Here is a 17,336-nt window from a genome sequence, read left to right as displayed (position 1 = left end):
TCATTGCTGGAATATTTAAATTAACACAAAGATAATTATCCTTTAACCCAGAGACTTCCAATCTTCATAGTTCAATTCTTTAAACTTCTGAAGACTAATACTGTTTACTTCAGAAAGAACCATATTATTTACCTTAAAGAAAATGTTAACTTAGTGTCTTCAAGGTGAAAAATTCACCTCCCAAAGGAACAGAATATCAATAATTTAATATTCAAATATAAAAGCTTAAATCTGATAAACATTTATACATTCATACAAAGAAAATGCAGCTTCATTAATTATATAGCAGTTAGAACTCAAATTTTATTAAAGCACATATAGCAGGAAATTTTTATATAATCATTACCCTCCCTTTTAAAATTAGCAAAATGGCTATATCCTAATATCTACAGTGAAATGCTGCTCCTCCTGAAGAAACTGACATGTAAAAATACTGCATTTCCTAAAGATCTCCCATAAAGAAATGTTACCAAAACCAGACCCAACTAGTCAAATCATTAAAAGGTTATAAGTCACCTTTTAGGTATGTGAACATATTTTATAAAATAAGAATCTATGAGTCTGAAATATACATTCTCATCAATAAAAAGTATACCTTAATTTTCAACATTTTATTTCAAAATAATGAGATTCAATCGAACAGCTGGGTTTAAACTAAGATGATGTTTTCTAAACAGAGAAACATGAGTACAAACGCCAAAGAAACATGGAGAGAGCAGATTCAATACAGGGCTAATTAATAAATGAATATAATATTATTACTCATCACTAATGAATTGTGCAGCTCTTATGTGAAAATACTACTTTAAAGAACAATGCAGCCAACATAATACTCCCAAAATATTTAAATTAATGAGTTAGCTCTATCTTAATTTGTTAGTTATGAATTCTAGTATTTAGCTAATAATAGGTAATAAATAACATGATTACTAGAATGTCAGCTATTTTAATATGTTTCTTACCATAATATGGAGTCTAGGATAGCAATAACACCTTCCCAAGTTCAAAATAAAACTACAGAGTGTAAACAAAGAATGACTTCTTTTTCTCTAATTCACTTTGAAGTTCACTAATACTTTATTGCAATGTATGTTAATTTGCTTTACTGAGATTTTCAAGTTCAAATTTCCTAGAATTTGGTTTCTAGTCTAAGAAGTTTCAATCTCTGGCAACAGCTTGCAAACTAAGCATCTTGTAAATATAATTAAAAAAAATCTAAAATCTGTTCACTAAAAAGCAAAATGTTTCCTTTGCAATGAATTTCAAGGCTATTGTGATTAGATTTCACTTACAGAAAAGATCTGTGCTCAGAATAACAAGGATAAAGCACAAGGGAGTTACTGCCCCTCTTCCCTGGCAGAACACAAATTGTCACAGGAGAATAGATGCCTCTTCACTGCTGCTACAAACGTGATTTTCTAAAGTAGAAATGCAAATGTATCTCACCCAGTTTATACCTAATACCATAACACTGAATCAAGCCATCAACTTTGATTAGTCCCATTATTCTTACAAACAAGCGTAAAAAGAATCTATAGTAAATTGGTCTCCACAGTTTTTTCTTTATCAAACAAGATTAGATCACTAATATTATCACTTGAAATGCATGCAACAAAAACATCTGAAATGCATTTCTGGCTCCAGTAACACCAATGTTAGTTACTACAATCACATTTCAAAATAAGTTTCATCTAAGAGGTCTAATGCTAATTTCTTAAATCTGTGCATCATTCTGAATTGCTTTCCTATTAGAAAATTTCAAGAAATATTACCTTTTATGCCATTCTGAAAAGGACTTTGTACAGGACTTTAAAATATTTATTTAAATAAAATGGCTTATCCTTTTCTTCTACTGTAAAAACCTGAATTTTATAGATAGATTCATTTTTAATTCGATCTCCTTATCTACCCTAAATTAATGAAACGCCAACTGCACTGGCATGTTTTATAGCAAATGTTTGTCAGCAAGTATAAAGAGGTATTTACACTAAATATTTCTTCTGATCTTTAGTTGAATAATTTTGTAAGAGAAATCTCTATTACCCAAGAAAGGCTTTATGAACACACACACACACACTCACACACACCTTAGTGGCTGCCTTACAAGTCTACACATACCTAGAATGTACTCACTGATATTTACAACTGTTTTCGGGATAGGGATGTCGTCTGTGGTATGGCACTTGCCTATCAAGCTTGAAATTCTAGGTTTGATCTCCAGCACCACAAATAAATAAAAAAATACAATAAAATGGGTCTTATAAGTTACATACATAATCTTAGCTGAATAGACTTAAGATGCTGGAGAGCAGATCTATATTCTGAATGAAAGCTATAGCAGCATCTATAACTGAAGTCAAATACCATCACATCTCTTCTTCCCTCCTGTTAATTTCATCCTACTTATTCACTGTCCATTTTACAAACTATTATCAATTGACCTCTTGAACTAAACACAATTCTAAAAAGTAATGTACCACAATGTAAATAACACCATCTGCTGCATCATCATCATCATCATCATCATCATAATGTTAAACAAGTTTCATAGCTTCTAGATAGTAGCAGGTCACCCAATTTATAACATGGATTAAAATGTTTAAATCACTATAAAGACTATGAATTTTCCACTACCATGTTATTTGTATCACTAGATGGCAATCTTCTTTATATTTGGTTGGAGTAGAATTGTGAAAATAATCACTGGTGAGAAAGAGAGCACGATAAAAAAGGAAGGATCAACTAATAACAAAAGCAAATTACATAATACAAATCAAAAATATAAATGAACATTAGGCAAAATGTGTAACAGCTATAAACAATAATAAAAAATTTTTCCTGCGTCTAAGTAAAAGAACATCTTACCCTTCCCCCAAATATCCCTCCCCTTCCAAATGAAAAAAAAACACAAGACAAAACCAATTCACTAACAGGATTCTCCCCGCCCCACCCACCTTTAAAAATACAAGTATCTCACAAGTCTCAGTTGGCCTATTTCTGTGTTCTGTTACCCAATTCAATTTTGGGCATCAATAATAGCCATAAACACAACTGGCTCTTACTCTACCATGTGAACAACGGATTGTTAAGGAAAGAGAAACTTCATAAACTAGTAGATTTAAAATTACTCTCAGAATAGAAACTATTTCCATGTCTGACACACAAAGCTTTTAAAAATCAATGAAAACAATTAGAAGGTGAAATAAGCAGAAAACAGGGTTACTCACCGTGGAGTAGTAACTGTTTCCTTTTCTGTGTGCAGCTTCCCCAGCAGAGCTGGGTAGTTTCCTGGAGGTGCCAAGAGAGGTTAGCTAGCCCTGCCCCTCATTGCATAAGCAACACATCCTTTCACATATCAATGAATTGGTCTCACTCTTAGACCCAAGTTTTTTGTTTTTGTTTTTGTTTTTTTTTTTAGTGAAAAGTCAGTAAAAGCTGAGAGACTAAGAATGATTTAACTAAGAATGATTTAATAGATCTATCAGAAAAAAGGGGGCACAAAATAAAGAAGTATTTTGAGATGAAAAATGGTAACTCCTCTACCTTGAGTAACCCTGTTTTTTAGATGTTAATTTTTTTGTATCCTGTGATAGCTGGTTAAACCTCAAGAAATTAAACAGAATGAAATGAAAAAGGAGAAACTGACAATTTCAGAATTAAAGGCAAGTATCCAAAACTTCTGTGTGACCCTAGAAAGACATAACCCAACTTCCACAACTACAAAGGTAGAACCATGAATATAAGGTATACCCCTAATAATTCTCTTAAAATATTAACTAAAAGTTCCAAGAGAAAAATAGGGAGATTCCATTTTAAGATTAATTCAGCAACCAGTGGTATCTGACAAAATTGTTAAAAATTTAAATTAAGGTGTACTAAACTAAAAATTTTACCCTTAATTACTCTCAAGGTCCTTATTATACCCATACTTTCCAATACTGTTAAGTTTATAGTAAGAACAAGTATTTAGTAACCCTACATTGCTAAAGAACTAAAATTACAATGAGGAACCACTAGGTAGGGTCGTTCATTTTTATAGTTAGGATTTAGCTTTTTATTTTTTGTCAGTCTCTAATCACACAGCACATAAAATAGGCTTTCACGTTTAGTAGCAATTTCCCTAACAATGAGATTAAGATCACTCCATATAATCTATATTAGAAACGAAAATTAGATTTCCTTATAGGAAAACCCAAAAGTAAACTAAGCTTCTTGTTTTCTTCACTATAATTTCCCTTAAGGCAACTACTGTACGCAAATACATACAGAAGGCAAACAATATTGACCAATCTGACTGACGTTAATTATAAAAGGTAGAATATTTCACATAATTGACTTAAATGATAAACATTTAAATTAAAAAAAAAAAAATTGAGCTGCTATGTACTTCTCAAAACGGATCTACTTTTTCAGCAAAGGAATAACATCTCATGATTCCACAACCAAATTGTCATTAATAAGATATTTCCTCAAGTATCTCAGACATTATATTTCAGCATTCATCGCAAATACACATCCTTTGCTCTCCCACCTAGCACAATTTTCCTCCATCTTCTTTGGAGTAATGCCCTCAGTCAAGTCTTCGCTTCTACCTGTTTTAAACTGACCTGCTGAGAATCTATGAATTATGCTACTCATATTCTTCCCACTAACCAGTTTGATTTCTTATCACTGAACAATAAGAGTGATCGCTTAAATTATTTTATTAGTTTTTTTCCATATCAATTTAGACAGATTTTACCAAGTAGTGAACTATAGTAGAATAACCATTTTAGAAATTTTAAATGCTATCTTATGAGACTTTTACAAAAAAAGTTAAAATGTTACATATAAGAAATATAAAAAGGTCAAACTTTGCCAAAATATATTTTCAGATGAAGGTGATACAAACTATAAAATGGAAAAGGAATCTGTTAAGACCTACTTAAAAGTCAAAGGAAGACTTATAAATTCCCTCTTTTGGCAATTCAAATGAAAAGAGCTGACTTTATTTTAAATTCTACTTTATATAATTAGCCTATATAAAGTAAGTAACTATGAAAAACCTTAACAATATGAATTAGTCAATAATTTTAAAAATATTCAAGTTTAGGAAATATTTTATATTTTTATTCTTAAATTCATTTAAATGTATTATTTATATTATTAAATATATTTAATATGATTTCGTTATATTACAGAAAATTCTAAGAAACAAACATTTCCATCTAAATTTATCTTTCCTTTTCAACTTTTCTGGGAAAACCCTTTAACATATAATAACAATTTCATAGCTTATAATGAATAGTAATATGGACTATTTATTTATGGCACTAAAAATTTTCATGACATATTCTTTTCCTTATTGAAAATTATTTCATTATATAAAAATCTAAAAGGTTATAATAACCAAATACATGAACTTTTGTCATGATGAACATTACTTAAAAGGACAAACACTTCCATTCTGTTTATTATTACAGTGCACACAGCATAAATAGAGCTATATCCTAATATGAACCACAAGGGAAACATGTTAAGTCTCCTTAGCTGACTCTTTACAACGACATCTTAATAATCATTCAGTACTAAAAATTTTCTAACCCAAAAGATAGGTGCTTTTTATCTTACATAAATTTATTGAGTTAAATGACCATGATTCTCACTGTCAACAATTTCATACAGCACTCAATTTACTGATACACCAAAATTAGTTTAATTTTTTGCATGCCATAAAAAAATGAAGTTCTTATTTTGACACTAAGGTTATGGGGGAGTGGAATCAAAGAAATTTCAGTAGGCCTCATTTTTGAAATACTGTTTAAAATCAACCTTTTTTGTTTTGTTTTTGTACAATTTTTCTTATACTTAATCATAAAACTCATGAAAAACAAGTTATTTTAAGAATTTGACAAAATTCCTAGGCAAACAGTTTTCCTTATTTAAAATGACCTTTCATCTTCTTAAACCTTATTAATAAATACTCTAAAAAGTTCAATACCTGTGCATAGTTTTCAGAGTGAAGTGAATCAGAATTATAGAAACTGGGAATGACCAGAAGTAGGGTTATGATTCTAATCAACAGCTATGTAAAATATGGAAAAGACAAGTAAGCTATAGTTTTAAACAGCTCCTTGAAGGTTTTTAAGATTTTTGTTGCAAAATCAGCAAATAATTCTCCCCTTCGTGTATTCTGAAGGGGAGTAAAGAGTTATGTCCTCATTTTAATGTGATTTTCATTAATTTGCTCAGTAATAAAATGTTGAAAAATGAAGATCTTAAATTACTGAAACTAGTAATTACTTAAAACTTAAGCTAAAGTTAATACATCCTCATCTCATTCTAACTCAAATGTTTTCAGCTGAAATGAAATGGTAGCATGAAGAATGAATTGAGAAATTCATTCAAAATAGTAAAATGCTAAAAAGCAATTAAAATCATAGAGTTCACATTCAAAACATTGAAAAAATTTTTATTAAAAACAATCCATGTGTTTTTTGTGCTACAAAATCCTAAAGCAATGTTGACTGCAAGCAAAAGGAAGAAGCATACCCACTCCCCATCCCAAGTACTTTAGAGAAGAGTATTTATCTTGTCACTCAGTAAACTAGCAGATGAACTGAGTATATCCACACTGACTTCTTTTTTTGGCAGTACTAGGGACAGAACCCAGAGATACTTTAGATCTAAGCTACAGCCCCAGCCCTTTTTATTTTTATTTTGAGATAAGGTCCCACTAAGCCCAGCCTGGCCTCAAACTTGCAATTCTCCTGCCTCAGCCTCCAACCGGCTGGGATTATTCGCATGCGCTGCACACCCCGCTCACGATGGTAATTTTTAACTTATTCACAGACAGTTATTCTATTTTGGTACCATTATAAAAATCTAAATAAAAGCTTAAGGAAGTTTAGAGAGCTAAATTGTGACTTAGATACTGCTGACCTAACAATTACAAACAAAAAAGGTTAAAGTGATACGGCAACAACAATAATAATATACCACCAGTAGCTCATTAAGTGACTCAAAATGTATGCCAAATGGAAAAACAGTATTAAATAAATAGCTATTCTTACTTACAAATTAGTAACTGGCTCTCCTTTCAGTGGAGGTAGGAGGTTCCCTGAGCCAATTAAACAGTTGTGCACTATAGTCAGACTCTGTAGAACATCATCTCTAGATAAGAGGAAAAAAGCATTATCATATTTTAGAACATTCCAAAATTCCCATTAAACAAGACTTCTAGAGTCTTAAAACATACAAACTTTATCAAGTGGGGATATATAAAATCACATCTTCAGTTTACCAACTTAATTAATAGTATAGGATAATTAAAGCTGTGGATGTACATCAGTAGTAGAGCATTGCCTAGGCCCTGGGTTTGATTCCTGGCACCGCCAAAAAATTCTGTTTAGTATTGGATAATTAAATACATTCATAGCTAATACTGGACCTGCTTTCATTTAAACAGGCTCTAAATAATTAATAACAAGTGAAACAAATTATTTTAATCATCTCTCCACCACTGAGGGCTACCACTAACAATAAGGGAAAACAGCACTACAGAAGATTTTTCTAGTTTAATGTGCATCACCTTCCCACCATCCCATAATGTGGACTGAGAGGATGAAACCCAGGGCTTTGTGCATGTTAGCCAAGTTCCCTATCATTGTGCTGGATCCTCAGTCCTTCTCTTTCTTTTTTGGACACATGGTCTCACTAAGGTGTCCAGGCTGGTCTCGAACTTCTAATCCTTCAGCCTCAGCTTCCTGGGTAGCTGGAATTACAAGTGTGTACCACTGTGTCTGGCTTTATCTCATCTCCTAAAGATGAAACTAGCTCAACACTTGCTTCCCAAAAGCAGTTTAACATACTGCAAAGTTAACATTAGTCATTTGAACTTCTTCCTCAACGTCTACTTTACTGAATATGTTTACTAAAGATCTCTGGTGCTTGACACATTAAAGCTGGGGGTGGTGATGTATGCCTATAATCTCAGGGACTTGGGAGGCTAGGAAGGAGGACTACAAGTTCAAAGCCAATTTAGCGAGGCCCTAAGCAACTTGGCAAGACACTGCCTCAAAGTAAAACATTAAAAAAAAAAAAAAAAAAAAAAAAAAGGGGGGGGGGGGCTGGGGATGTAGCTTAGTGGTAAAACACCCCTGGATTCCATTCCTAGTAACCCCCCAAAAGAAAACTTTCAAAGATCAAAACTATGAAAATCTAATGGTTTCAAAGTAACTATTCCTTGTTAAATACCTAGACAATAAAAAAAAAACTTCATAGAAATATTTCTCAAAACAACATTAATGTTAACAGTGTGAACTACTAAAAAGAAATAACCAATAAAATCTAAACTTGGGAAAGGAAAAAGGGATTTTCTTTCAAAGGTGTATACCTACACACTTTCAAAAGAAAGATGGCAAACTGCTAAGCAAAAAAGTTTCTACTATAAACTACAAAACAAACTTAGTTTTTCTATTTAAAATGTTGCTCAATTTTGTTAGACCACACTATAACAAATGGTTTTTAAAGTACATTTAGGGCAGCTTTTCAAAACAGTGAATATAAATACATCACATATCAACAGATGAATGGATAAAGAAACTGTGGTAAAAATAATAATATGGCATTTGCAGATAAATGGATGGAACTGGGAAATATCATGCTAAGTGAAATAAGCCGAGCCCCAAAAACCAAAGGCCAAATGTTTTCCCTGATAAGTGGACGATGATATATAATGGGGCAGGATGGTAGGAGAAGAATGGAAGAAATTTAGATTACATAGAGGGAAATGAGAAGGAGGGGGTGTGAGTATAAAAGATGGTGGAGTAACAGATATCATTACCCTATGCACATGTATGATTACACGAATGGTATGAATGTACATTGTGCACAACCACAGAAACGAAAAAATGTATCCTATTTATGTACAATAAATCAAAATGCAGTCTGTAAAAAAATTAAAAAAAAAGAAATAAGCACTAAGATTATTTTTATTATTAATTTTTTTAGTAGAAGATGAATACAATACCTTGATTTTGTGTATTCATTTTATGTGGTGCTGAGGCACAAACTCAGTGCCTCACGTATGTGAGGCAAGGGCTCTACCACTGAGCCACAAATCAGCCTACACTAAGATTCTTTTTTTTTTTTTTTGGTGCTGGGGATTGAACCCAGGGCCTTGTGCATGCGAAGCAAGCACTCTACCAACTGAGCTATATCCCCAGCCCACTAAGATTCTCTTAGACTGCAATTAAATGATACTAATTGATTATAAAAGAAAGCCAACCTAGACATTTCGAGTTCTCCATCCCCACAATGCTGTAGTTTGTCAAGCTCAGGCTGAAGAAAGGAGTCCAACAGATAGAAGGCAAAAGAAACTTCCTCTGAAGAAGGAACATGCCACTGGATTCCTAGATTCCATAAGTCCCCAGGTTTACCCCAATCCTAGAAAAAAAAGAACATTTGTTAATTAACTTGAAAAGTTGAAAATAAACATGTCTATATACAATTTAAAGGGCTTCAAAGAAATGGAGAAATAATCCAAACCTAACCAAGAAATACACAAAAAGAGTAGTATAAAAACATCATATCAACACTTCATTACCACTTGTGTAAAAAGGGATCACAGAACTGGTGTGGTGGCACACACCTGTAACCACAGTGATTCAGGAGGCTGAGGGGGGAAAATCACAAATATAAGGTCAGCTTTGGCAACTTAGTGAGACCCTATCCCCAAAAAAGCTTAAAAGGAGCGGGGAGATAGGAGCTGGGCATGATGTCACACACCTATCATCCTAACTACTTGGGAGACTGAGGTAGGAGGACTACTGAGTCTAAGACAAGTCCTGTCTAAAAAAATAAAAGGGCTAGCTCAGTGGTAGAGTGCCCTTGAATTCAATCTTTACTATTCATCCCCATCCTGCAAAATAAAAGAGATGGGAAAGCATGGAATATGTTCAGTGGTAGAGTGCTTGGCTACCATGCTCAAGGCCCAAGTTCAACCCCCAGTACCACAAAATAAATAAATACATAAGTTAAATTAAATATTTAAAAGGGTGTAAGCTCAGTAGAAGAGCACTTGCCTCACATACAGGAGGCCCTCGGTTCCATACCCAAGACCATTTAAAGAGGAAAATTCTCTCCAAAGAGCCACTTAACATCATAGTCAAAAGTGACAGCAAGTTTATGTGAGGTTAGTTCATGGAACAACAAAATGACACAGGATTACAGAAATTAAGATATGGCAAATCAAGTTGTTCTATATATAAACAGAAAAAAAAACTAAATTTGGCTCCATTTGAAAAGAGACACCACAAGTTAAATATACTATAATAATAGTTTTAATAATTTATTTTAAAATAAAGAACTGATATCTCTATATACAAGAAAAGGAACACATTTCAAATTGCTCAAGAAAAGAAGGCAATTTATTCTTGAATCCTAAATTATTGAAAATGCTTGCCTTGATAGGAAAGTATTCAGAAGGAGGTTTGTCAAAGCCACCTGGCACACTGCAGTATTCTGTAGGGTAGATAAGTGTAGTAGAACGAAGAAGATGATGCAAAAGGTTACAAGACAGAGTGTAACCCTGCTTACAGGTTAAATGTAGGGTTCTTTGGAGAATCTTTACAAGCTGCTCCCTATAAAGAAGCAACTTCTTCCCATCTACTCGAGTAATCTAAAAATAGGGGGAAAAAGAGTTGAAGATATTTTGGTTAAAAGATCAACAACCAATAATTAATGCAAAGTTCAGTGCTTGGCCACTAAAGTAGCCTTAAAATAGTGTTTCTTAAAATGACTTTAATTCATTTTAGAATTTTCATTTTAACTGTACTCTAATAATTTAACTCTATTTGGACATCAAAACACATTTTCTGAGCTTAGGCTTTCATACACCAAAATAATATCTCTTTCAAAAGGGTCTACCTCAGTCTCAGGTAGAGTACTTGCCTGGCATATATAAAGCCCTGGTTTTTATCACCAGTATTACAAAGAAGGGAGGAAGGGAAAGAAAGAAAGGGTTGGAAAGGAAAGGGACAGAAGGGAACTGGAGGCGAGTGAAGGGGAGGGGAGGAGAGGGAAGGGAAGGGAAGGGAAAGGAAGAAAGGGAGAAGGGAAGAAAACAGAAAGGAAAAGGAAAAAGGGAAAAGGGGAAAGGAGAAAGGAAAAAGTAGGTATCTTTTAAAAGAGACAAAATTTGAACTGCTTAACTATGTCATAAGGGAAACTGAAGTTTGATGGCCAAATTTTAAATCAGAATGAATCCTGAATCTAAAAACTTTCTAATTAATGAATTATTCATATTAGAATTAATTAGTAAAAACCTCAATTGAGTAGGTTTTTTATTACTACTACAGCTGTAGCAATAAGCCTTTGGTACTGGGAGAGGATGAGATATTTGGACTTCTTCAAGCTATATCAAAAAACTTCTAAAACTTTTGGCTTTCCATATTTTAAAATCAACTTGTCAGAAAGAGTTTAAAACCATATTAATATTTTCCTCCAAAAACTTACAATACCTCTGATAAAAGTTGAAGATTCCATAGTAATTCCTTGTCTAGCTCTTCTTCATTCAATACATCATCATCTAAAAATGGCAAAAAACTATCAGAGAAAAAAAATATGCATACAACTAAATAATCTTAAAATATTTCTATTAGCCAGTGGGGCAACTTATACTTAAAATCTTGAAAAGCCGAGGCAGGAAGATCTTAAGTTTGAGGACTGTCACAGCAACTCAGACTCTATTTCAAATCTTAGAAAGGTTTTTCAAAAGAGGGAAGTACTTAGTGATAAAGTCTCCTTGGGTTCAATCCGCAATGCCAAATAAAGAAAGAAATAGACAGATAAATAAATAAAAAATATTCCTGCTTAGTATTTCTAATATTTAAGAAAAATCTCTTTCAGGGAGATTTTTATTTCATCATGAAGATGCATTCACTATTAAAGGAGGTAGAAAATAAATTTTCAAGAACATAAATATACCAAAATAAATGTATCAAGAATTCTGCCTCTATCTCAAAGGATAAGTGATATTTTAAAAAATAATTCCCAATAGGTATTATATGAAAATATTAAATAGAGAAGAACTTCGAAGCTACCTGCCAATAAGGATGAGTCATTTTGGGTGAGGAAATTCCTTCCCAAAAATATAAAAAATAAAAGACTGCAGAGTTCAAGGAATGTATTTTCATTAATAGAGTTCTATTGAAGAACTGAAGAAAAATATTTATCTGAACTTGTAAAGACAGAATAATAACTTTATGACTTACTCATTGTAAGCTGAGTTATAACACTACAGCAGTGAGGAACAAATAGCTTCAAAGCTTCTTCTGGGCAGCACTGAAAACAAATTTACAAAAATAAGTTTTTTTGAAAGGCAAATATTTAATAGTCACAAAATATACACCAGCATTGTTTTTAGTGGCTAAGAAGGGCTGTAAGCAGCTACTGTAAACAGTACAAGTACTTCCAAAATAATTAACCCCACAAACATGTTGGTTGTTGAGACATTAATTCATCAATTCAAAAAACTAAACTCACCTTTACAGCAGCACGGCACATGTCCGCCACCATGCGGCCTGCTACTCTTGTTTCAAATATATGTGAAATAGAAAAATTAAAAACCTTCTGGAGGGCCACCTGTTAACATATATAAAAAATAAAAATGCTTAATCATCATTTTTAAGAAAATTAAGCATCTTATGGAATAAAAAAGAAAATGATAAACATACTACACTAAAAATAACAAGCAAGTAACCATCTGATATTATACAATTTACTTAGTAATGTTACATTCAAGTCCAAGAACAATCTTTGCAGACAATCCTAACTTGAACAAAACATTTAAGGAACAAGATTTTACTTGCTACAAAAACCATATGCATGAAACAATAGGTGATGGAAGAAAATGCTATTTAATTATGATGGCAAGACCAAAATGTAGAAATTTCTGGAATATGTTAACACTTAAAATTTATCATTCTCACAACTACTAAGTATAAAAATCTATCACTGCTCTAAAAAGACTTGAAGCGGTCTATTTAATTTTATAATCATGTCACAGAATTTGTACTTGCTTGCTGATTTAAGAAATGAGTTCTAAACCTGGATTAACAATGCTGAAAACTATAAACAACATTTTTTCTGTTAAACAAGAGATGATTTATGTTCATTTCTTTATACTAACAATCTTAGTATCTATCAAACTGCTGTAGGGCAGTTTGGCTCTGAGCCAGGGTGAACATGTTAAACAGTGATAATCTCAGACAAAGGGAAAAATAAATTATCAAATAAAGAGCATTCTTAAAGACCACACTGTACATACAGGTACCAAATATCAAATAGCAAATGCATTAGGAGGACAACTATTTCTAATTCATCAAAACTTATTCAAAGGATATAATTTCTACCATGTGATGGCATACATTAATTCCCAAAACTTCTCTGAGTAATTTAATTGTAAATTTTTACAATATAGTCATTTCTCATTATTCATGGTAGTTATGTTCTATAAAGTTGCTGGGAATGCTTAATTAGCAAATACTTGACTACTGCTTCTAAGGAAAACACAGCATTAGGTTGTGAACCTCTGGTCACAACATTTTTATCAAGTGGTAAGTACATAAACCTGTTTTAGGTGTGTATCTGTTTAGAGACATTTATTTAATACTTATTTTTGATTCATTAACATTGAACTCACGGTCAACAGCTATATAACTCATGGCTATCGAAACATCCCTAACACATTTTTTGCCCCATTAGGCACAGCACAATTCTTAGACTTAGGAACACTAGACCTCACTGAAGCATTACACTCTTGGGAGCCATTTTTAACATCCCCTATCCCCTCCTCATACCCAGGACTGAACCCAGGGACATTTTACCACTGAGCTAAAGCTCTGGCCCTTTTGACTTTTTATTTTGAGATGGGGTCTCACTAAACTGCTGAGATTACAGGGGTATGCCACCATGCCTGGCCATTCTTAACATGCTAAAATAGCAAAATCACTAATGAAAATGCACACCAATGAGACACTAAAAGATTAAAGGATACTTGTTTACATTAGGAGAGTTAAAACAAGAAGGCAAAGTGTAGCCTAGTTCAAACTTATGCCAGGACCCTGAGTATTAGTTAATTCAAATTTTTTGCCATTCTACACAAATCTTCACAAAAGCATTGATATGAGGGTAATAAATAAAGTTAAGCAAGTGGTAAGATTTGCAAATATAAAATTTGTAAGTAATGAGAACCAACTGTACAGGTTTTTTAAACCTTAGTATAAAAAGGGAAATCTTGTATGGTACATACACTTAAATTAACTGATACTCAATTTTAAAACACACACACACACACACACACACACACACAAAATCTTACCATAAATATTTCTTTGGAACACTGTGTGAGAATTGTGCTAAACGTAGAAGACAGACCTAATTCAACCAAACTCTCCAAGTGAGTCATTTTCTCAGTTTCAGTCTCTTCTCTTGTTTGCTCCAATGTACTACTTTCTATAAGTCCAAAGCATCTAAATAATCCAAACAAAATGTAATTTTAGCAACTAAAACCTGGTTTAACATTTGATGATAATTAGATAAGCCTCTACTGTCATGACTTTTCAAGGAATTTGTACATGGCTCACAGATCAATTGTTCTGTTTTAACTTCACAAATACCAGACTTAGGTAGCAGTGAAATCGTAAAGAAGGGTTACAATGCAGAGAGAAATTTCTCTGTCTAGGGCAGGACAGTCATTTTCTTGAATATCAAAGGAAAGACAAGTCTGGGCTATCAGCTCACCTGTCCATAAATTGTAAGACGAAATCTTCAAATTCAGCTGTGGCTGAACAAAGTTCTCGTTCCACCTGTAACACCCAAGTGTGGAGAAAGATTACAAATAGCCTTTGATCTTTTTTCTCTTAACTAACAAAACTCAACTTTGGCATAAAAATAGATTTAACACTAAATTATTGTGTTGTATACTGTGAGAAACAACATCATAATCACATCAATTTAGAACAACTCAATTCACTACTTTCTAGGAACCAAACAAAAGGTAATGAACACATTTTACAAGGATCAAAAACAACTCAAGCAGTCAACTTTATTACCAATTAGTTTTCAAACTGCTGATATATATATATATATATATATATATATATATATAAAGGATAGTGTCTCACTACTTGCTATCCAAATGATGCAAGTCAAGTATCAACATGATTACAATAAAGAATATAGTTGTGAAAGAAGCAACGTAACCCTCTTCCCCTAAAAAAATTTCTTTCCATTAGCTGCCAATGTACTGGGAAAGTTTATTACTAACCTAAGTTGATAGAAAAAATTTTGACCCACTTCCTATGGTACATACTATGCAGACTATCTTACCCACTGATGGTTTGGCATTCTATTTATACCGTTCTAGTAATAAGACTCTGTAGAGTTATCCAAGGTTGTTTTAAAACTATTAAATATACATTATGAATGCACATACTTTAAAGATTAGAACTCAATCATTTTTGTTTATTATTTCCATAATCAGACAATGCTGGGGACTCGAACCCGGGCATCCAGCATGTAAGGCAGGCACTCTACGACATGGGCTAACACCCCAGCACAATCATTTTTAAACAGAAGCCATCCTTACTTCTGTTAGGTCATCCCTTTCTTGTAGTACAGACGAACAATCCACTAAAGGCACCAGAGTAGAAAATGTTGCTATAAACTGGAATGTGATCTGTGGAAAGATACAAAGGATTTTCAACATTAATCATATAATTCCAGTTCAATTCAAGTTTACCATAAGCTAAAGAGCCCTGCCAAAAAAATTATCTTGAGGAAAATCCGACAACAATCTTTCTGAACATTTTTCCCATAAAATTTCATTTTTAAGTTCTGAAAAATTAAATGGCTGTTACTTCAGTTATGAAATTATATTGAATTTATTTTCCACACAGTTATTTATTAGGTTTACGCACAAAGTTCTCCAATCTTTTGTCATTGAGAAGTTGATTGGTCTTCCACCTCAAAGTATAAGGGTAAAAATAAAATGTTAATGCAGAACCTATGTTAATGCAGAACCTATGTTAATACAGAAGTGGAAAAAGGGGAAATGAAAAAGTGAAACTAGAAGAGCTGTATATAAGCAGAATGTGGCATTTTTCATCACATGGTATAGTTTTAAAAATACTTGTTTAAGGGCTGGGGATATCGCTCAGTTGGTAGAGTGCTTGCCTTGCAAGCATGAGGCCCTGAGTTCAAATCCCTAGCACCACCAAAAAAAAAAAAAAAAAAACTTGTTTAACAAAAAAATAGCAAATGCCTAATGAGCTTTAAAACACCATATGATCAGGGCTGGGGATGGATTCAATCCCCACCACCACAAAAACAAACAAACAAAAAACCCCAAATTAAAAAACAAAACAAACCTCAAACCAAAAAAACTCTTTATTATCATTAAATATATACAGGTTATGGCAAATTACTTACAAAGGAAGGCATTAGATATAACAATTGCTCATGAATTTAAACTTAGGCAACTACATATATAATGCTGCTATCATTAGCAAATTTTACAATGAATGGTGTTATGAATAACTTTAAATTTTAAGTTTAAAAGAGATTCATTTAGTAGGGTGAGGTGGTGCACACTGTAATCCCAGCAGCTCAGGAGGCTAAGGCAGAAGGATCTCAAGTTCAAAACCAGCCTCAGCAATCATGAGGTGCTAAGCAACTCAGTGAGACCCTGTCTCTAAATTAAATACAAAATAGGGTTGGGCATGTGGCTTAGTGGTTGAGTGCCCCTGAGTTCAATCCCTGGTACCACCCCCCAACATAAAAAAAAAGATGTTCATTTACAAAATACAAATACAGAACAAAAAATCATCAATATGCTCACCATGCATTTACTAAAGTCATTTGGATCCACCCCAGGCAATGCTCTCATTAACAGAGGTAGCATATGTGTTGGACCTTCAGGAAACCATTTGCCCCCTGATACCAAACTTCGGGCTACTCCAATTACACAACTTAAAGTAGCTGTGAGCTGGTGAGGTTCTGTTAATGTCTCTAATGCAGGATATGTTCTACAATTTGAAAACAGAATTTTACAACATTAAGTATACTAAATTCATAAACTGCATTGTGACATAAAAAATAAATCAGCGGAATATCTGGAGTGAAAATCTGCTATCAATGTTAATAGAATTACACATATAAAGGAAAAGTATACAAAATAAAAAGGATACAGACTACTGTATCTTTTTCTAATCACCTATTATCATCACCTCTATCCATGCAAATTCCACATGAACAAGAGCATAAACTGATGGACTTTTGAGTTATTTCAACCT

The 17,336-nt window shown here is 32.9% G+C and overlaps 1 protein-coding gene across 1 annotated transcript in view; it reads right to left on the bottom strand.

The window, feature by feature from the left end:
* PSME4 (proteasome activator subunit 4) overlaps positions 1 to 17,336 on the bottom strand; it is a 102,535-nt gene that overhangs the window by 48,236 nt on the left and 36,963 nt on the right. The window contains exons 11-20 of the mRNA XM_079110202.1: positions 16,883 to 17,069; positions 15,632 to 15,721; positions 14,785 to 14,849; positions 14,363 to 14,513; positions 12,526 to 12,624; positions 12,255 to 12,324; positions 11,502 to 11,569; positions 10,445 to 10,660; positions 9,269 to 9,426; positions 7,057 to 7,152 (exon numbers count right to left, since the gene is read on the bottom strand). Of these exons, the coding sequence (XP_078966328.1) occupies positions 7,057 to 7,152; positions 9,269 to 9,426; positions 10,445 to 10,660; positions 11,502 to 11,569; positions 12,255 to 12,324; positions 12,526 to 12,624; positions 14,363 to 14,513; positions 14,785 to 14,849; positions 15,632 to 15,721; positions 16,883 to 17,069 (1,200 nt within the window). The remainder of the gene's footprint in view (positions 1 to 7,056; positions 7,153 to 9,268; positions 9,427 to 10,444; positions 10,661 to 11,501; positions 11,570 to 12,254; positions 12,325 to 12,525; positions 12,625 to 14,362; positions 14,514 to 14,784; positions 14,850 to 15,631; positions 15,722 to 16,882; positions 17,070 to 17,336) is intronic.

This window comes from Sciurus vulgaris (assembly GCF_902686455.1).
Source record: "Sciurus vulgaris genome assembly, chromosome: 14".
Taxonomy (NCBI): Eukaryota; Metazoa; Chordata; class Mammalia; order Rodentia; family Sciuridae; genus Sciurus; species Sciurus vulgaris.
The sequence above is the reverse complement of the archived record's forward strand: the minus strand, read 5'-3'. Positions and strand labels throughout refer to the sequence as shown.